General features: G+C 51.2%; 10 protein-coding genes and 1 pseudogene across 10 annotated transcripts in view, besides 10 other annotated features; 9 read left to right on the top strand and 2 right to left on the bottom strand.

The window, feature by feature from the left end:
* Positions 1-123: 123 nt before the first annotated feature.
* TraAM80_06462 (uncharacterized protein) lies at positions 124-729 on the top strand (the record flags this gene model as incomplete). Its single annotated transcript, XM_029383305.1, has 1 exon — positions 124-729. The coding sequence occupies one exon, from the start codon at positions 124-126 to the stop codon at positions 727-729; it is 606 nt and encodes a 201-aa protein (XP_029236852.1).
* Positions 730-962: 233 nt separating this feature from the next.
* On the bottom strand, positions 963-1,658 carry TraAM80_06463 (L1Tc protein; the record flags this gene model as incomplete). The annotated part of the gene is made up of 1 exon (XM_029383306.1): positions 963-1,658. One exon carries the CDS (start codon positions 1,656-1,658, stop codon positions 963-965), a length of 696 nt encoding a protein of 231 aa, XP_029236853.1.
* An 840-nt stretch (positions 1,659-2,498) lies between these two features.
* Positions 2,499-2,897, bottom strand: TraAM80_06464 (uncharacterized protein; the record flags this gene model as incomplete). Its single annotated transcript, XM_029383307.1, has 1 exon — positions 2,499-2,897. The coding sequence occupies one exon, from the start codon at positions 2,895-2,897 to the stop codon at positions 2,499-2,501; it is 399 nt and encodes a 132-aa protein (XP_029236854.1).
* Positions 2,898-3,784: 887 nt separating this feature from the next.
* Positions 3,785-3,807: a microsatellite.
* Positions 3,808-4,022: 215 nt separating this feature from the next.
* On the top strand, positions 4,023-4,577 carry TraAM80_06465 (peroxiredoxin-like protein; the record flags this gene model as incomplete). Its single annotated transcript, XM_029383308.1, has 1 exon — positions 4,023-4,577. The coding sequence occupies one exon, from the start codon at positions 4,023-4,025 to the stop codon at positions 4,575-4,577; it is 555 nt and encodes a 184-aa protein (XP_029236855.1).
* Positions 4,578-4,735: 158 nt separating this feature from the next.
* Positions 4,736-4,760: a microsatellite.
* A 70-nt stretch (positions 4,761-4,830) lies between these two features.
* On the top strand, positions 4,831-5,196 carry TraAM80_06466 (uncharacterized protein; the record flags this gene model as incomplete). The annotated part of the gene is made up of 1 exon (XM_029383309.1): positions 4,831-5,196. The coding sequence occupies one exon, from the start codon at positions 4,831-4,833 to the stop codon at positions 5,194-5,196; it is 366 nt and encodes a 121-aa protein (XP_029236856.1).
* A 197-nt stretch (positions 5,197-5,393) lies between these two features.
* TraAM80_06467 (ATP synthase subunit) lies at positions 5,394-5,795 on the top strand (the record flags this gene model as incomplete). Its single annotated transcript, XM_029383310.1, has 1 exon — positions 5,394-5,795. The coding sequence occupies one exon, from the start codon at positions 5,394-5,396 to the stop codon at positions 5,793-5,795; it is 402 nt and encodes a 133-aa protein (XP_029236857.1).
* Positions 5,796-6,156: 361 nt separating this feature from the next.
* Positions 6,157-7,983, top strand: TraAM80_06468 (glucose-6-phosphate isomerase, glycosomal; the record flags this gene model as incomplete). The annotated part of the gene is made up of 1 exon (XM_029383311.1): positions 6,157-7,983. The coding sequence occupies one exon, from the start codon at positions 6,157-6,159 to the stop codon at positions 7,981-7,983; it is 1,827 nt and encodes a 608-aa protein (XP_029236858.1).
* A 34-nt stretch (positions 7,984-8,017) lies between these two features.
* Positions 8,018-8,038: a microsatellite.
* A 46-nt stretch (positions 8,039-8,084) lies between these two features.
* Positions 8,085-8,157: a sequence feature (A-rich).
* A 59-nt stretch (positions 8,158-8,216) lies between these two features.
* TraAM80_06469 (uncharacterized protein) lies at positions 8,217-10,166 on the top strand (the record flags this gene model as incomplete). The annotated part of the gene is made up of 1 exon (XM_029383312.1): positions 8,217-10,166. The coding sequence occupies one exon, from the start codon at positions 8,217-8,219 to the stop codon at positions 10,164-10,166; it is 1,950 nt and encodes a 649-aa protein (XP_029236859.1).
* A 374-nt stretch (positions 10,167-10,540) lies between these two features.
* Positions 10,541-10,562: a microsatellite.
* Positions 10,563-11,070: 508 nt separating this feature from the next.
* Positions 11,071-11,111: a microsatellite.
* A 662-nt stretch (positions 11,112-11,773) lies between these two features.
* Positions 11,774-11,808: a microsatellite.
* Positions 11,809-11,843: 35 nt separating this feature from the next.
* Positions 11,844-11,866: a microsatellite.
* Positions 11,867-12,167: 301 nt separating this feature from the next.
* Positions 12,168-15,947, top strand: TraAM80_06470 (uncharacterized protein; the record flags this gene model as incomplete). The annotated part of the gene is made up of 1 exon (XM_029383313.1): positions 12,168-15,947. The coding sequence occupies one exon, from the start codon at positions 12,168-12,170 to the stop codon at positions 15,945-15,947; it is 3,780 nt and encodes a 1,259-aa protein (XP_029236860.1).
* Positions 15,948-16,360: 413 nt separating this feature from the next.
* TraAM80_06471 (hypothetical protein) lies at positions 16,361-16,621 on the top strand (annotated as a pseudogene).
* A 48-nt stretch (positions 16,622-16,669) lies between these two features.
* Positions 16,670-16,699: a microsatellite.
* Positions 16,700-16,759: 60 nt separating this feature from the next.
* Positions 16,760-16,794: a microsatellite.
* A 92-nt stretch (positions 16,795-16,886) lies between these two features.
* Positions 16,887-18,952, top strand: part of TraAM80_06472 (uncharacterized protein) — a gene marked incomplete at both ends in the record, with an annotated part of 5,385 nt that continues 3,319 nt past the window's right edge. The window contains one exon of the mRNA XM_029383314.1: positions 16,887-18,952. This exon is cut by the window's right edge and continues 3,319 nt beyond it. Coding sequence (XP_029236861.1) covers positions 16,887-18,952 — 2,066 coding nt within the window.

Genomic DNA, 18,952 nt, shown 5'->3' on the forward strand with positions numbered 1-18,952 from the left:
CACGCGCGCAAAGTTAAACAAAAGAGATTCTGTTTCCACTGCAACAATCAATTTAGAACAATAAAACGGTGTTTCTCTATTTAAAAGCGCCCCTGCGATTTAGGGGAAAATGGCAATAAAAAAATGAGCGCCTCCCAAGTGTGGGGGTCTATCGCTCAAGGTGCTGAAGTGGGAAACCCGCAGGCGTCGACAGAGCTCAACAGAGGACTGCCAGTCCCGCGCAACAAGGCTGCAGCATGCCTCCGCCCTCCCCTACTAATTTTAAAATGCCTAGCTACACAATGCCGTTTGACTGCCGAGGAGGCGGCCGCCCAGCGACGAAAGGCTCCCGCCATGCAACGACTACCATCGAAAAAGCTTTTCAACGCGGAGACCATCACCAATGCAAAGGCATTGTTGCGCGGCCAAGGGGCCCGGGCAACCAATAAGCAAACGAGACAAAGTTCGCTGCGGGCCACCCACCCCGTTGCAAGGGCCGGCCGACCCTGCGATTGCAACACCAGTCGCCTTGCTCTACTGTTTCGATTTCCCTTACCGCCCAGAGTGTGTACTCAGTGCGTTCTGTGTTGTGCGGCGTTTGTGTGTGAACGGAAGACCACATCACAGAAGCCGCATTTCAGCCCAGAAAGGGGCGGATGGCATTACGGGCAAAGAGGCCGACGACAATGCACGGTGAGGTTTTTGCAACCCACCCACACGGCATCACAGTACGGGCATTTCTCCTTTTGACAACTTGTGGACGGCCGTTTTCCTGCGGGAGATGCGGCAGTCGCAGGCCGCGTCGGATAGGCAGCGCCCGTCCATAGTGCACGTGGGTCGGGGCTGGAGCGCACGATTGCAGCTTGTTCTGGCTAAAGAGCTCAAGAACGAAAGTGAGTAAAATAACTTCTCACTGTTCATAATGAGCGATTCCAGAGCTCAGACTCCCCACGGCGTGCTTGTGCCAGGTGCGCCAGTTCAGTTCAAACAAGGTCTTCCTGCGCAATTAGACCATCGCCACTGAAGCCAAAGGACGCTGCAAAGCATAGCATACGGCGGTGTGTGTCTTGAGGCGTGGTTGCGCGCCACGCTTTGGCGGGTTTTGCGGTGAGGCATGCCAGTAGATCTGTATGCCGCGGAGTTGCTATACGCTTTTCTGTGTGCAGAGCAGTTGTTGCGTTCGGCGTTGCACATTCATTGGCAGTGCCATTTGCAGGTATTCCACGGTGTCTGTAACAAAACTGCAGATGCACTGACCGGCCAGCACACCTCAGTGTCGAGAGGCACTGCCAGATCTGGTCTTTCGTACTGTCGGTTTGACTGGGTGGGCCTTTGTTGCGGGCAGCCAGAAGGGACTGACCATATGTAACCACGCATGGTGTTTTGTTATCGTGCTGGGTGCAGAGAACGATCAGTTTGTTGAGGGCCAGAAGCAGCAGCGTACAAGATTCCGTCCTGTAGTTGTGCGAGCGTATGCCGCGGTGAATGCTGACATTCTCTATAACCCCAGGGCGGTGTAGAGAAGAAATCGGTATTCTTGCCCCAGCTGGCGGGGAAGCGTCGACACCACCATCTGTTGCGAGTGTCCACGCGCGGTGTGTGTGTTGTGCCAAATCCGCTTTGTTGGCTCTGAGCTTCTTCATTTTAAGCTCCTTTTTGCCGGCGATCGAGCAATCCATTGGGAGTTGCGCGCTAATAGACACCCAAATGGCGGGCGCCACAGAAAAGGGAGAAATAGAGCTGTGAAAAGGCCGCTCTTCGTGTGGAGTTTTTATCGGTGATGCCAAACCTCCTTGTTTTCTTATCAACAAAGGCGTGGAACTCATCCCGAAAGAGTGGAGAAACGCAGAAACCGGCGCGTAGCGGCGGCTCAGACGGGGAACTTACTCACCTAGTCCATCTTACACGCCCAGATGTTTTCAAAGATTGAGAGGCCAACGCGTAGGCGGAAAACGCGGAGTCGAGGTATATTAGCCACCAGGAGGGCGGCTCCCGGTCAGTCGTGCTTGGAGCTTTGCTGACGGCGCACGTCGTTGTTGCTATTGTTTTTTACCGAGTCCGTTGGCGCAGCTCATATGAGTCCATTGCTTTAGAGAAGTTTGGAGGCACAGTACCAAAGGGCAAACGCCCGTAGCTCACAAAGAGGCAGGCCAGCTGCTTTATGCGATCCGGGGGCGTAGCAGGGGAATTATCCGCAAGGCGGCGGCACACTGCTTGGGGACCGCCGCATTAAGCAGCAGTGGAGGATCGAGGCCCATGCTAAGGAGCTTCGGAGTGCGAGGTAACACCGCAGGTCTTGCAGCGGCGCGCGGGGAATTAACCGTCTCCGTTGCGCCCCGCTTTGTGAGCCATGTGGGGCAGCTACACCGCCGCGGTGCGTACACTGTGGCTCGCATGCTGGTGGAGGCGCGGCATCCATACCCAAAGCAGCCTCTTCAGTCAGTATCATGTTCTCAGCAACCTCGCTGACAATGGGGGTGGGGCTGGTGGGTCGGTGCGGCTCTAACTGCTTGGGCGACTTAACAGGTTTCAAGAGTTTGACAATAGCGGCACGCCTCCGCTCGACCAAAATCACACCGGCCGCCAAACCGTGTTGGATCTAGAGGATGGGCAACCAGATGCTCTTCGCCAAGAGGTGCCCTAGCGCCCCAACGCGCGCGCCGTCTGGTGCAGGGGTTTTGCCCTACAGTTTGACCCCCAACGCGGCAAGCAGTGGTTTTGGCATGCCAAAGAGAGTGTCTCGAGAAGATGGGGGCGATCCATCGTGGAGTCGGCGGTTGGCTCTTCGTTGCTTTGCGGCCTGGGTGGGGCGTGCGGGGCAACTCCCAGAGACTCTTGCTGCCGGCCTCGTCGTGCAGAAAACCCTTGTTGGTTTGCGAGATGGGTAAAGGGAGGGGGAAATCTGCAATTGAGAGCATTCGCTGCTCGCTGTGCTCTCCTAAAAGTGCGTTGCCCGCCGCCCGTCAGCGCAGATGCGGGGTGTGGTTGGGATGCCGCCTTACGTCCAGATGTGTATTTCCAGGCCAAAGCTTCGCCTGTGGTTGACTCGCAGTTGCGCCTGAAATGTGTAGTGCGCAATGGCTCCCAGAAAAAAAGGATGAACTGATTCCTTGTCCGTTGCGTTTCTGCTTTGCGGTCGGGCGATCGCGAGTTTAGGTGGTAGCGGGCCTTGCTCTCGGTGGCAAAATGCGCTCTGCCTCCGTGGGTGCGCGGCCCCAGAACTCGGGGCCATTTTCGTGCACGCCGCGAGGGCAGTGCTTAAGGGGGGAAATTCTACGCACCTTTGTGGGGGCCTTAGCGCCGGATGCCGGCGTTTTGCAATTGTATGCTTGAAGCTGTTGACCCAGGGGTTCCATTTACACTTCCCAGACTGTAGAAAATGCGGTGCAGAGGAGCTCCCCCCACGCCATCAAAGTTGCAGGTTTTGCTTTTGTCGAGGGGCATTGCGTTGGAGCACCGCGCGGGGCGGTTCCGTTCCACGTCCCCCCAGGCAGCAGCTGACTGTGGCGTCGCGCGCCGCATGGGGTTTGCGAGCGGTGGCATATGGCGAAAAAGTGGAGGAGACGACAAATAATCTGCTCGAATATTCGAGATGCTTTTTTTGTTGTTGTGGTTTCTGTCGGCTGTGGTGGAGTCTCGTATGTTGGGGCGTGCTTTTGTTGTGAGCGCGGCGGAATAGAGTCTGTACGGGGCAGTTATTTTTTGGTTTTGTTTGGGTATTGGGTGTTTTGGGGAGTGGGTTTGCCCCAAGAAAGTTGGGAGGATCCTCCTCCGTATCTATTGAACCGTGATGTCGTTGTGTGTTTATATATATATATATGTATATATGTCTTTGCCAATGGGCCGCTTCTCGGATTAGCGGGCGGTTTTGCCATTGGTTACGCCTTATACAAAAAAAAAAATATTAATAATAATGAACAATTATCTGAAAACAGGGCTGCTATAATTTTTGCTTGTTGCTTTTGGGATGATAGGTGTATATATATTTATGTTTTTATTATACTACAGTTAGTGCAAAACAGGACAATATTTAGCAAGAACATATGTTGCAATGCACAACTGCTCGCTATTTTAAGGGATTTGATGTTTCGAAGGGGCTTTCTTCCCTATTTGGCAGTAAGACACAATGTTGTAGTACAGGATGCAATCCAAAAAGCACAGAGGGCGCTTCCCTTCTAAATGAAGGATCTAATTTTGGATCCTTTTCAACAAAGTTGCCGACAACTTTTTTTAACGGTTTTTTGTCGGGTTCTCAGAGGTCCAGTTCATTTGGAGGTGGACGTGGTCCCGAAGGAGGAAACGGAGGCGGCCCCTTTGGGGGGCTGTTTGACAAGGCCTTGGAATGGTGTAGCGAGGCTCATGCACGTGACATTGCGCGACGCCAGGGAATTAATATTCGGGAAGTTCGGTTTGAACATACACCCCAAGGAGGCATAAATGTTTTTGTGGATGCCCCTAATGCAACACCGAAGCAAATCGAACAGTTGGGACAGCAGGTGATGGTGGAATGTCCAGTGGCTCGTTTTAGGAAAACTCAGGTGACTTCTTCTCAGCAAACTGTGCAGTGGCTCCGTCTGCCCGATCGTTACGACCGCTAGTCATCACCACTAAGTATATGAGAGTGACTTTGCCTCAAATATGAGGAGTACAGTCCCTATGTTGTCTGAGGACATTGCATGACTTCAAAAGACAAAAAAAAGCAAACAAATAACGAATACAAGAGCAACACTGAAGAAGAATATTTAGCTTTTTTGGTTATATATATATATATATATGTATATGTCAGTGAGTTATCTTGGTATATGCTTATATCTCCGGATTTTTTTAATTCCTTTTTTTTTCCAGTATATGATGCGTCGGACCTTTCTTTCCTTTAACAAGGATGGAAGAGCTGAAGAACGACTGAACGGCTTTTTTTCCATGGTTGAGGAGCCGAGAGCGGAGTTTATGACCAGACGCCAAGGATTGCATACGCGAGAGGAGGCGATATTTCTTGTCGATGAAGATTTGCTTCTCAACCATCTCTTGGCTGCCACTCCCTTGAAGTATGATGCAAAAACAGTTGCATTTCAGGACACTCTTGATGAGAGAGTGGAGGTGGGCGATAAGGTTCGACTTTCACTCGAATTGCTGCGGGACGATTTTGGTGAGCGACAACAGAAAGAACCCAAATACGTTGACTGGGATTCAAAATTACCTGCTTTTCGTGGTGAATAAATACAAGAAGGAAATATGATGATGATGATTATTTTTTGTTTGGGGGTATTCTCTTGTGCGTCTTACTCTTCTTGTTACTGACTTACCTCTATGGTTTTGTGTTTATTATTCCAGAAGAAAAGTCATTCGCTTATCTCTTACTTTTTTTCTTTTTCTCACCTATCTTTGACACTAGGTAGAAGTCTTACACACTAGAAATGGTTGCGGCTCGTTACAAGAACGGCGATGAGCTTATCGTTGGCGTTATTGGAGATGAGGACACCATCACCGGTTTTCTCTTGGCGGGAACTGGGGATAATTCAGCGACTGTGAATGAGGGGAAAGGCGAGAAGAAAGAAGTTATTCAACCCAACTACATAGTTGTTAATCCGAACACACCTCTGGCAGATATAGAGGCGGCGTTTACCAATATGTGTAACAATGACTTAATTGGTATTATTGTGATATGCCAGCACATAGCAAATGATATTCGCCACATGATTGAAGAGCACAAAGAACCTATTCCGTGCATTCTTGAGATTCCAAGTAAAGGGGGCGTCTACGATGCCGAGAAGGACTTTGTTTTGGGAAAAATTACCAGAGCTCTTGGTATACGTTAATACATTTTGAGAAAATCGAAAAGCAAGGAAAAACGATAGCAGCAATGCCCCTTTTGAGAGACCATTAGCCTATTTCCCCCTTTTTTTTGTATACCAATGCAATCATATTTGCAGAGGTGTTTCTGTTTTTTTTTTCCTTCTGTAAGTGTCCCCGCACGCCACTCCGCTTCCCCGTGAAGTGATTTCTCAGAAAAGAGATTGCTCTTTCTCGTTATTCTCTGTTTGCCCCATTTTACCAAAAAAAAAACCTGAAAAATAATCTGGAATAATAACCTATAATAACTATTTTTTAAAGATGCAAAAAAACTTATACAAATACAATAATCCAGAGACCAGGACAAAAAGAATCAAAGAGAAGGAAATGAACGATAAGTATCTTGAGGAGTTGACCGCCCATGTGCAAGAAGGTCATGCCGCAACCGCAAATACCAGCATGGCTGTGGCCGCTTTTAATTTGCCACATGAAGTGGCACGAAGGATGAGGCCACTTGGTGTTGTTGATGACAAAAGCCTGGTATCAAGCCCTTCTTGGCGTCGTCTTCAGGAATTATATGAACGTCACGGGGATGAAAGTATATTACATCAGTTTGAGGAAAGTAAAGATAGGTTTAAGCAGTACTCATTAAAGGTGGATTTGAAAAGTGATGACAAAAACTTTCTTTTTCTGGATTACTCGAAGACGCACATAAATGATGAAATAAAAGACGCCTTGTTTAAGTTGGTTGAAGAGAGAGGTGTTCGCGCATTTATGCGGGCACTGTTTAATGGCGAGAAAGTCAACACAACGGAAGATCGTTCAGTGCTGCATATTGCTTTGCGAAATCGCAGCAATCGTCCTATTTTTGTGCACGGCCACGACGTTATGCCTCTGGTAAACCAAGTTCTTGAACAAATGAGGAAAATGTCGGAAAAGGTTAGAAACGGTGATTGGAAAGGCCAGTCAGGAAAAACTATTCGACATGTTGTGAACATTGGGATTGGAGGCAGTGATCTGGGCCCTATGATGGCATGTGAAGCGTTGAAGCCCTTTTCAGATCGGAACATATCTATGCATTTTGTCTCAAATATTGATGGAACACACCTATCTGAGGTGTTGAAGTTAGTGGACTTAGAAACCACCCTTTTTATCATTGCCAGTAAGACCTTTACTACACAAGAAACCATTACAAATGCTTTATCGGCACGGAATGAGTTTTTGAAATTTCTAAGGTCTCGAGGCATTTCAGAAGTTGGTGCTGTCGCAAAGCACTTTGTGGCACTTTCAACAAATGCGGAAAAAGTCAAAGAGTTTGGTATTGATGAATCAAATATGTTCCAATTTTGGGACTGGGTTGGTGGTCGATACTCATTGTGGTCTGCCATCGGTTTATCTCTTATGATTTCGGTTGGATACGATAACTTTGTAGAGTTATTAACGGGTGCACACATCATGGATGAACACTTTATTAATGCACCCACTGAAAACAATGTGCCCATTATACTGGCTTTGGTTGGTATTTGGTACAACAACTTTTTTGGCACCGAAACCCACGCTATCTTACCATACGATCAGTACCTATGGAGGTTACCAGCATATCTGCAACAACTTGACATGGAAAGCAATGGAAAAGGTGCTACCAAGAATGGACACATGGTAACAACTCACACTGGACCTATTATCTTTGGGGAGGCCGGTACGAACGGCCAACATGCTTTCTATCAACTTATTCATCAAGGGACAAAGTTGATTCCGTGCGATTTTATTGGCGCAATCCAAACTCAAAACCGTATTGGAGATCATCACCGAATTTTGATGAGCAACTTTTTTGCCCAGACAGAGGCGCTGATGCTTGGTAAGACTCCTGACGAAGTTCAACGAGAACTGAAGGCTGCTGGAGGAAAATCTGAACGTGAGATTTGTTCGCTAATACCACACAAAACTTTTACTGGAGGCCGACCAAGTAACTCTTTGCTGGTCAAGGCTCTTACCCCACGGGCATTGGGCGCCATCATTGCCATGTATGAGCACAAAGTTCTTGTCCAAGGGGCTATCTGGGGGATTAACAGCTATGATCAGTGGGGCGTGGAACTGGGGAAGGTGCTTGCAAAATCTATTCTTCCACAACTTAAGCCCGGCAAAACTGTGACAAATCACGATTCCTCAACAAATGGTCTTATTGGGTTGTTTAATGAACGATCTCATCTGTGAAGAGAATTAAGGTGCCCGAATGAGGAACAAAGAGATAATATATATATATATATATGTTTTGGGTGTTATTATTACTATTTTTGGGTGATGTTTTTTTTTTTAAAAAAAAGAAAAACAAGAAAATAAGAAAGGCGGGAAGTAAAGCAAAACAAGCAAAAAGAAAAAAGAAAAAGACGAAGTTCCTAGGCGCAAGTCCGAGTACTATTTGACATGTATTTGGTGTTTTCATGCCTATGGGAATGAAGCCATTTATGGTATTGGGAGGCTTCTCTGTTTTTGACGTTTTTTTTTTGCAAGCAAAAAAAGCTTTGAGAAGGCGATCCATGCGGAAAAACTCTGTAGGAAATAAAACTAGTGGCGACGTTGTAAACGGTGAAGAACCGAACTCCACAGCGCCGTATCATTCTCCCTTTGGTGGCTACAACTACTACCCCACCACACTATTTAAGCGCGATGCGTTGCCTGCACCGCCGCACACAGAGGAGGCGAGTTTGAAAAATGCATCCCCACCTGGCCACGGTGGTGATTCAGGCAGGGGGGATGGGAGGACTTCTTCTTGGGGGACACCCCACATAAAGCTTCATCGGATAAATACCCTGATGATCACTCCATTGATGGATCGTTACAAACGGCGCGACTCCGTTCACGCCAAACAGAGCCGTGGAGAAGGCGTCAATCAGGATGTGTATGAGGGCCGAAATGCCTCAGCTATAGGGGCTCTATCGTCGTCTAATTCCTTAAAAGGTTCTTTGAGGGTAGATACAGTTCCAGGCGCGGGCACTGTAGGAAAGAAAGGAAAGCGGAACATTTCCTCAAGTGAGGTGTCTACTAAGCCAATAGAAATCAGGCGGGACCGAACGCAACTGCGGTCCCAGCGGATGACCGCGTCGTGTCCTCCAGCATTATATCCAGATAGTAGCGCACCTAACGACCAGAAGGCAATACATATAGAAAATAACGACAAGGAGGCAAGTACACCTTTACAGTGTTGTGATGTGCACTGTATTCATGGTCGTCAGGCAATACTAGATTATATTGATTTACAACGTGACTTGCGGGCGTGCTACGCCACGCTCCGTGACCAGGACACCGAATTGAATGAACTGCGGTCACAACTCAGTTTACTTCGCACGGAAAGAGTAGAGATGGAATCACGTTTTCAGATACAGTTACACGGAATGGAAAACCGATACGCTGAGGATCTTGCAAAGGAACGAGAAGAACAAATGGAATGGCAGCAGCGTGTCTTGTCAGAGCAATTAGCGACGTACGAACGAGACAGAGAGGAACTAGAGAAGCTAAGGACGGAATTAACGCAGGAAAGGTTGAACCACGACCATACACGAGGCAAGTTGGGCGCTGCACAAGACATGTGTCTAGCTCTGAAGCAGCAATTGGAGAAGCTTCAAGATGCAGCTGCAGCATCGGCTTCGCCTTTGAGAGGGAAAGATTTGTCTTCGGGAAAGGCTAGAGGACATGGTGTGCTGGATGCGCAGTCGCCGACATCCACGCTTATGACACCAACGCCACGTCGCCAGCCGCCACCTACACCTGAGGCAAAAGAAGATACGGATGGCGTATCCGGGGCTGAGGCCTCGACGTTTCCGCTTCTTCGGGGACAATCACCACCTTCGCATTCGTGTCGTGAGGAGTGGTTAACGGATCGGGGGCTTGTCGGGAACGTGGCGTCAAACTCAACCATTAATGTCAGTGACCCATCGGTTGCTTTTTCCGCGGTTCCCGACTTGGACCCTGAGGAGGCCCATTCGTTTTTGCTGCGCAGCATGGACCACCACGGCTCTGCAAAACGAGCCGTGGTGGGGAGTAACGAGGAGTGTGATGGGGGGATGCAGCGTGAAACGGAGTACATGGAGCTGGATGGAAGACTCTCAAGCTGTAAAACTCGAAACACGACACTTTCCACCGTAGGCGTACAAAGAGTGGACGTATTGGCGAATGATGCCGCATCCTGTGGCCCCTCCTCCTCCAGGGCGTTTTCAGAGGCTGCGCTTATGCTTCATCCCCCTTCACCGGACATGTTCGAGCAGCTTGCAGGGCGGGAATCAGAGCTGTGCAAAGAGCTCTTGCGTATTATTCTCGATAAGGAGAAGCAGCTTGCTGAACTAGTCTCAGCGAGACTGCTGCTAGGAGAGGGGACAAAGCTTACCTTTCTGCCAGAGTAAATCCATTTTTATCTGAAGCAAAAGGTGCAGTCTATAGCCCCTTCACTTGCAGCTGCTTGAGTTAGTGCACAAAACGTGTTTTTTGTTTTTTTTGTTCCCTTTGTCTTTTGTTCCTTTTTTTTTTCTCTCTCTTGTGACCCTTTGGGCCTTGTATATTGGAGCCTGCTGTACCTTTTCTCTGAGTGTATTGTGCGTGCATGTACGTGGAGGGGGCACCTCGCTTCCTTTTTTTTTTGCCAGTGACGCACTGAAATATTCCTTCCATATATATATATATATTGTATTTTTTTAATTTTTATTCCGCTATCTTTTTTGGCTTGCGCCCCCTTTTTTTTTCTTCGTTTCTGTTTGCCTCACCCCACTATATTGTCGTTTTTTTCTTCTTCTTTTCTTCTTGGCGCGTGCCGCGGGGAAGTGGTGGCCTGCCTGGTGGTACACAACAAGATAACCAGCGAAGCAAAACAAAACAATAAGGCAAGTAGTCATGAAAGCTATGCAGAAGAAGATGGCACCGCACCCCGGTGTGAACGACTTGGATCCGACAGGGTTCGAGATCCAGCCCCTAAATGTAATTATTGGGACGGCGCTCTTCGTTCTCAGCGTCATTCTGCTGCACTTCTACGGCAAGCTGGGCGGCGCGAAGGCGTGAAGGGAGAGAAGCTTCTGTTGCAACGTCGGTGGGGGACGTTTGCGTGTGCGTAACTGTGTGAGATGGGTGAGGGCGGCGAGGGACCGGCGGTGGTGTAGACGCAGTAGAGAACGAGGAAAGAGAAGGTGCGTCTGTGTATGTGAGGGGGAGGGGCCGTGATTATTGTGCGTTTGCGTGCCCTGTTTTTTTTTATATATAATATAATATATCTTCTCCGCCAATTTACCTTCTCGCTGCGGAGGCCCTGACGCCCTTTTTTTTTTGTGTGTGTTGTTGTTGTTGTTGTTTTTTTTTTTTGCGCGTCCTGGCTGCGCTCTCTCTTATTCTTTATCTTTTGCGTCATAAGAGAGCGGAAAGCGGTGCATACGACGCACGTTGGCTGCAATGGAAACTCAAACCCACTCCCTCCACATGCACGCGTATTCATCTGCTTCTGCAGTCAAAATAAGAAGGTAATGATACCCACGAGGAGGCAGCAGAACAGGAATAGAAAAACCAGCGACAGCAACCAACGCAAGCAAACAGGAGGATGCAGCGTTGAGGGCGGAAACGTCTCTCTGCGTATGCATGTGTGTGTGTGGGGTGGGGTGAAGAGGAGGAGACCTAAAGTGAAGGGCTCAGCGACAAAAACAAGCAAACAAACAAAAGGATGAGATGAGGAGTAAATTAATAAATTTGAATCCCAAGTCCCCTCACCGCCATCTATCTATATATCCACTCATGCCTGTATCTACATACGTAAGCCGGATCCTCTTGTAAGAAAGCACCACCCGAATGTGATGGGAAATACCATAGCAGATTCCCATTTCCGCCGTGGTGATGATTCGTCCGTCACGTGCGTGTTTATTATTATTTATTATTACTGCACTGCATCTTACGCATTCGAGAGTTTTTCCATGTTGTGATCTCCTTTTTTTTTCTGTTCCCCCGTTTATTTTATCCTTCTCTCACATATGCAACCACCACAATCACCACCACAAGAAGCCACCAACAGAGCGTGTACGGAGATAGTTGTATCGCCGTAGCGGAAAAACAACAACAACAACAACAAAAGAAAGGTCTGTTTTCTCGTTTGGTTCGTTTTCGTGCACGGCGGAGGCAGTGACACTGGGGGGCTGACAGCGCAAAAGTAGTAGGCATTGCAGCATTCAGCCGGCGGGCGAGCGCGGGACACAACGGCGCCGCGGGACTCTCAAAGCTGCACAGGGGAAACTAAGTGGAATTAAGGAAGGGCACACGCGAGGGGAAGCAGTAGCAACAAGGGAGTTTTTTTTTTTATGGTGGATACAAGCCACTGATACCTTCTTTTCGTGACCCTTATCACTTTTGGTTGGTACGTTTGGAGAGGCAGGATGACCTCCGCCCAGGATGATGCTTCTCTCGGCGTGGTAGAGAGGCAGACGGAGCCGAAGCGACGTCGACATGCACGGATGTCTGCCTTCAGTAGTGTCGAGCTTCACGAACGCTTTGAAAGACACGTGGCGAAGGCACAAAACCTTTTTCTTCAGAATGACAAGGACGGCGCGGAACGCGAGGCGACCCTGGCACTGCGTATCCATCCCACGGATCATCTCTTCGCCCTTCTTGCCGTCATCGCCGACTCCAAAGGCCAGCGGGATCGCGCCAGCGATTTTCGACTGTTGCAGGCGTTTTTGGCCAACGACACCGTGCTGTGGGAGGAGCTGTTACATGAATTCCTGCAGGAGGAGTTGTACTATAAATCGGCCGTGTGCCTACAACGGCTTTCAGCGTTAGAGATGAAGGACAAGACGCGCTACCGCACCCTGCAGTTGCAGTTGGCTGATTTGTACATTGGCTTGGGGGAGTTTAAGCGGGCCGCGAATATTTTGGTTTCGTTATGGAACGGCAGCCGGTGTCGCGATTTTGAGGTGTTTGCATTGCTGTCTTCCCTGTTCTTTCAATTAGGGCGGTGGAACTCTCTGCATCGGTTAATTGAATCTAGCCTCAAAAACACTTTTCGCACTAATACGGCGGCGGACACGGAGCAGAGGAGAAACGACGCTAATGACGGCACCACCAACGTGGCACACACGTCTGCAGACGGCGATGGCGAGGCCCCTCCTCCGCTGCCTTCGCAGGCCAAACGAAGGACTTCAAAACGGGTTCGCTTTTTTGGCGATGATGAAAACAACGAGGGCGCGGATGACGATGGGAATACCGCCGTCGCAGTGGTGGCAAAGGCGAAGACAGTGGACGAGGCGGAGGATGTGGAGTGGGAGGCGCAACGGCAGCAGGAGGAACAAGAGCGGCGGCCGACTGTAGAGGCGGATTATGCTTCTCGTGCGGTCGCTATACCATCACTACCCGCCCCACTGGGAGTGGAGGAGGGCGAGGAAGATGAGTTTGACTTTTCAAACCTTGCCGGCAGCGGCGGAAGCGGCGTGACCAAGACGGTGGATGCGACGCCGTCAAAGGTGGTCAGCTCACTCTATGGAGACACTATTGAGCTTCGCACCCCGGCTGCAAAGAGGAATTTTCTTACGCTCGTTAATGTGCACGCAGAGCTGCTTAATGAGGAGGGAAAGTTTCTGGATACCATACGCCTTGTAGAGTTTACCGCCGGTTGCCTGCAGGTTCCGTTGCTAGAATTGCCTCCGGAACTGCTTGTTCGCCTTGGAGTTGCCTACGCATTCCTGGGGGGCTTGGAGCAGCAGTGTCGGGAGGTGTTTCAGCACCTTATTGATACCTGCCCCATGACCGAATACGGCGATGTCTTGTACGACGCCGCCAATGCGTTGCAACAAGTGGGTTTGCACGCGGAGGCGCACATGCTTTTTCAGACTCTGCGCCGCTATCATGAGTTTTGCCTCTCAAACCTCACCGGTAGCGCTACTGCTGCGGATAGTGGTAGTAGAAATAGTAATATCAGGATTGAGGAGGCAAAGGAAGGGGTGGATAATGAGGAGCTCACTGAAGTGAAAACGGTCTTTGTGGCAAGTTTGTTTGCAGAGGGGCAGTGTGAGGCCTCGCTAGGGAACTCTGAGGTGGCCTACAGCGTCTTTCGTCGCGTGTTGGAGGTCGACCCAACCCATCTGCAGGTTCGTCTTGCGCTGGGTCGCATGTATATGTATGACATGAAAGATACCGACCAGGCCGTGGCGGTTCTCACGCCTCGTGAGGACGAGCAACCGCTTGAACGGATTCAACTCGGTGCGGAGCTTGTGCGCGTTTTTGCGCGTGCGGAAAAATACGTTGAAGCGATTGCGCTGGGGGTTTCCGTATTTGAACTCATCTTCTCCGGCGAGGAGGGCGGCGACGCGGACTCCGTTGCGCCGGGGACCTCGCGACGCAGCACCGCCGCACTCTTGGTGCCGACGCTTTCGCGGGCCAGTTCCGCCATTGTTCCACCCTCTGCCATTGCCGACATCGTGCATGGGCCACGCTTGGGCAGTGCGGCGTCGTCAGTGGGGCGGCTCTCACACACCCTTGCGACGTCCATCAAGGCGGCCAGCGCCGTCTTTCGCGCCAACCTGGCCAGACGCGGGTATGCACCACTGACGAATTCCGTGTACGGCGCCTCCGCGGCGGCGTCGGCGGCTGCCGGCTGGGTGTGTGCCGACGAAGAGGAGCGGCTGAAGGACAGTTCGACAATCTTCCGTTTCAATCGCACGAAGAAACGGCTGAGGCGGGCTCATCTGGTGAACCGAAGGGAATATATACACAACAGTGACGGCGCTGAGGGAGTGAAGCAGGATATCAAACAAGACCTGGACGGTGATGCTGAGGAGGAGGAGGCGCAAATGCGACAGGAAAAGAAGCGTCAGCGCGTGGAGGAAGTGACGCGCCGCGGTCCAGACTCCTTCTGGAAAGGTATGCAGGTTAATAATGAGGCCGGCGACGCAAAGGCAGATAGTGAGAACGGTAATAACGACAACGTGCGTCTCAGCGGCAGGCGGGCGGTGGAGAAGCCGCCGCGTGCGGACTGTGGGCAACTAAAGGAAGAGGTGCAGGACGAAGGGGACTTGGCGGAGTTGGAGGAAACGGCGATGTTGTATAGCAACGAGGACGGTGACACGACGACGCAGTACGAACTACCCTCGTTGGAGGAGGTAAGCAGACAGTTTGATGATCCCGCAATGCAAGAGTTATTTATGAAGGCCTCTAGCAATGAGGCGACGATCGCACCACGTAATCTATGGGAGCCAAAATCTGTTGCCCCGTCTCCGATGAGTGCTGGTGGCTTAGGTGCCGGCCCCTTCGCCGCCTCCACACTGCGCGTCACGGTCCGCGACGCTTTGGGGGTACTCGGGCGGGTCGGCTTCGTAGAGCTTGCCGTCACCGTGATCAACTGCTACAGTGCCATTGGAAAGTTTACCGAGGCGAAGGAGTTTGCATTTCTTGTACTGATGCGATGCCCGCGAACGAGCGTCTTTCTCCACGCCGGGGTTTTGGAGCGACCGCTGCGGTTGGCTGTGCTGCGCGCGGCACTGGCCTCAAAGGAGAGTGAAGATGCCTACCGTGTGGGAGTTCGTCTGCTGCAGGAGCATTGCAGCGAGGCGGAAAAGAATCAGGTGGTGGAACTTCTTTTTGGTGTGCTGAATCGCGTGGAGGACGGCAGCGCTGTTCTGCTTCGTCTTGTTGCGGATCGTAATAAGGCTGACACACAGATGCTTGTTCTACTTGGTAACCGGTATTTTCTTCGCCGCTCCTACGTCCGTGCTCTTAACTTGTACCTTGCGGCCGCGCAGAGGAATTCTAGTGACGTCCTTGTCTGTTTTCTGGTTGGTTTATCCTACCTGTTCATTAGCCACCAAAAAAAGATTCGGGCCCGCGAGGCCTGCGTGGTCGCTGGATGGCATTACCTTTCACGGTACCAGGAGCTGCTGCGCGCCGCTGATGCAGGGCGCGCAGGCGAGGCCGTGTACAACTGCGCCAGGGCATTACAGTACCTTGGCCTGCATCACCTAGCTGTGCCGCTCTACGAACAGGTGGCCTACGAATTCAGCGTTCCTGAATACTGCACCGTGGCACTGCAGCGGGCTGCGAGGTTTAACTTGTACTTTACGTACCGGTGGCGCACGGGAAACACGACATTGGCAATGGCTGCGCTGCACCAACAGCAGAGTTTTATGGTGAATACCTCGCCACTGGACAGCCGTGCATCCACCTAGAAGTGGTTGTTTTATTCGTGGCGAGACCTGGATCTGTGGCGGGGGGGACGGGACAGGACGGGAAGGAGTCCTTGCGGTGGACTAACAGCTGCTGCTACTGCTAGTCGTCGGTGTTACCCCGCAAAAGATTTTGGCTTCCTTCTTTAACCTTGTATTGCACTGCGGCTGTCCCTTTCTTTCTTTATGTATGGCTGTCTGAATATTCTTTCATTATCCTCCCACCTGCTATTTGTGTGACGCCATGTCCCTGATAGGGCGGGCCACTGCGGCGCCTCATGCGGCTTTGTTTTCTCCTCTTCTCCTCTGGTTGCACAGGTCTTTTTTTTTTTCTTGTTGTTGCTTCTTGCCTAAATTCAAAACGACGCCAGCTTTGGAAGAATAGGAACAAGACAGGAATACACACCTCAGTCTTCAGGTTGGGGAGGGGGGGAAAGGGAACACAAGACACGAGGGCATCGCTCCTAAAGGAGTAGTACGCGCCATCAAAAAAGAGAAGGCTGCTGCAGCGCAGCAGACAAGGAAGCTGTATATAAATACATCTAGGCATCTGTTTCACTGCACCGCCTCTGCAGCTGTGCAGGGAACAGGTCTTGACGCCGGTGCTGGTGTGGCCGTACTGGAGGGTTGCGTTGCTCCGTGGCAAGGTGAACCTAGCCGTCATTGCGGCCAGTGAGTAGTACCCACGCAGCAGCCACAAAAGCAAGTAGACCACACGCATATATCAAAACAACAACAACGACAAAAACAAAACAGGACTATCAGGGAATTCTCCATACCACTGAGAGTGTAAGCAGAGCAGGAAGGTGCCAAAACTATACCTATATTATACCTATCTGTATAGTTATACGTCTATTAGAAGGGGCCAACGGCGCGGGTGAGGACATCTCACAGGGTGGGGGGGAGGGAGGGAAATAGATACAGCGTGCACCACGGAGGGACATGTCTGAGAAGTCCGTCTCAGAAAAGGAGCTTGAGATGATCCCTGCCCTACCAGCGGTCCTTAGCGACAAGCCTGGGACTGGGCACTTAACCGACTCATTGAGGATGGCGTCATCTGGGCTACCGCACAGAAACGCCGCAGGTTCTGCTGCGGTGGAGCAATTCCTGCTCTGCAACAACTTTGGGGCTCCTGGACCCGGGCTCGCCAACTCTCTCGCGAGCACGATGGCGCCGGGAAGTGAGAACATTCGCGGACCAGATAGCAGCACCGGGAATCCAAGTTTTCATTCCGGGAAAATGGTGGATGTACCCGAGGGAGAGACGATGGAGGGCATGCGGTTTGCCGCATCGTCATTTCAGGCGGAACCGCAATCCACGGCCTCAGCGCAGGCATCACCATCGGCAGCTCACACCGTATCGGCCCAGCCTGTTGCAAATACGACTCCAAATCAGAAGGTAGCTGCAACTGCGGCGTCTCCGCCTGCAATGGGGCCATTGTCTGCTCCTGCTCCTTCTGCTGCTAATGCTTCGCCCCTTGGCCATCATAGGTCCGAGGTCTCTTCCCCACCTCATAGCTTTCTACACGGCAATGCACTCCCAGCGGAAAGTAGTCTCTCCACAAATGTCAATGCAAAGGCAAGGGCAAAGCCGAAGTTGTCGTCACGCACTCAAGTCGTGGGAGGAAATATGATTAAGACAAAATCTGTTATTGAAGGATATGGCCCGAGGCGCACGCGGTCGGTAGGTGATATGCTAACTTTGGAGCATAACCCCGTTGTGGAACGTCCAAGGCACGGGCCCATTGGGTCACGCTCTACAACACCTAGTGGGCGTTTGACGGTTTCCTCTATTGGTACCTTGCCACACGTTTCCGCCTGTTCTGGCTCGCCCAAAGCGTCTGGTCCTGTTTGGTCGAATACCAGAGGGGGCTTTGCAGCGCAAGCAAATAGACCCTCTTGGCTCTCTGCAGCAGAGCGCCTGCATCGCGATGATGCGTTGGGTATTTCGGAGAGACGTTGGGATCCATTTTTTTTATCCGATTCAGCCCGGACTTCCTGGCAGGTGAGGTCGCAACCAGGTCGGCTGCGTGTCGCTGATATCAATGCTTTGGGTCAGGCAACCACGCTTGGGCAGGGGTCGCGCCACGACGCCCCGAATTCACTCTCGCTCTCAAGTCACTCGAACGAAACCCGTGGGACTGAGTTTGGTCTCGAATCGCCCATGCGGCACTCCTCCGTGCTTTCCCCAACCAGGGTTCCAGCGATGTCAGAACAATTTTCCGGGCGCCACGTGCACGTGCGGGCAAGAAAAACTATCCCCCAAGGTTTCTTCCAAGGCTCAAGGCCCGCCCAATCCAATACCTCCGGTGGGCCGTTCGAAATGAACAGAAATGCCGTTGACTCGACCTTGGTTGGATCCAAGAGTGCGAAGTTGCCAAAGGTAGGGAACCACGCGGAGGACATGTTCATGTCGCTCTTTTTAGGTTCTAGGAACGACAAACCGCGGGATCCAAAGCTAATCATCACTGATGTTGCCCCGCCGCGTCCTGTCTCGGACTCCTCTGGGTCGAAAAAAGGGCTGTCGCAGCCTCTTCATGGAGTTGGTGGAGGTGGTGGGGGCAGTGGAGGTGGTGGTGGTGGTGGTGGTGGTGGTGGTGGTGGTGGAGGTGGTGGTGGTGGTGGAGGCGGTGGTGGTGGAGGCGGTGGTGGTGGAGGAGGTGGTGGAGATAGTGACAAAAACGAAAAAATTCTTCGGGGCGATGAGGATGAACGTGAGGAACGGCACTTTAAGGAGGCGACCAGCCCCGCCCTGCATGCCATCCCGTGGGACCAGCGGGCGTATATTCCAATGAGTGGGTTTGGCACCAAAACCTGTAGCATCTTTTCCGCACCCCTTTTCTGGGAAAAGTTGGATTGGACCGTCCGCGCCTCCCTCTTGACGGTGCTGCCAACGATGATTCTCACGCTGGAGCCGGATACAAAGGACATCTTTCCGCTGCCCTCCACTGTGGCCTTCCTCGCCTTCTGGATCACCATGCCAACCTTTGGTGCTGGGCTGCGGGAGTT

The sequence above is a fragment of the Trypanosoma rangeli genome (genome assembly GCF_003719475.1).
Source record: "Trypanosoma rangeli strain AM80 chromosome Unknown Tra_15.4_contig_00236, whole genome shotgun sequence".
Classification (NCBI taxonomy): Eukaryota; Euglenozoa; class Kinetoplastea; order Trypanosomatida; family Trypanosomatidae; genus Trypanosoma; species Trypanosoma rangeli.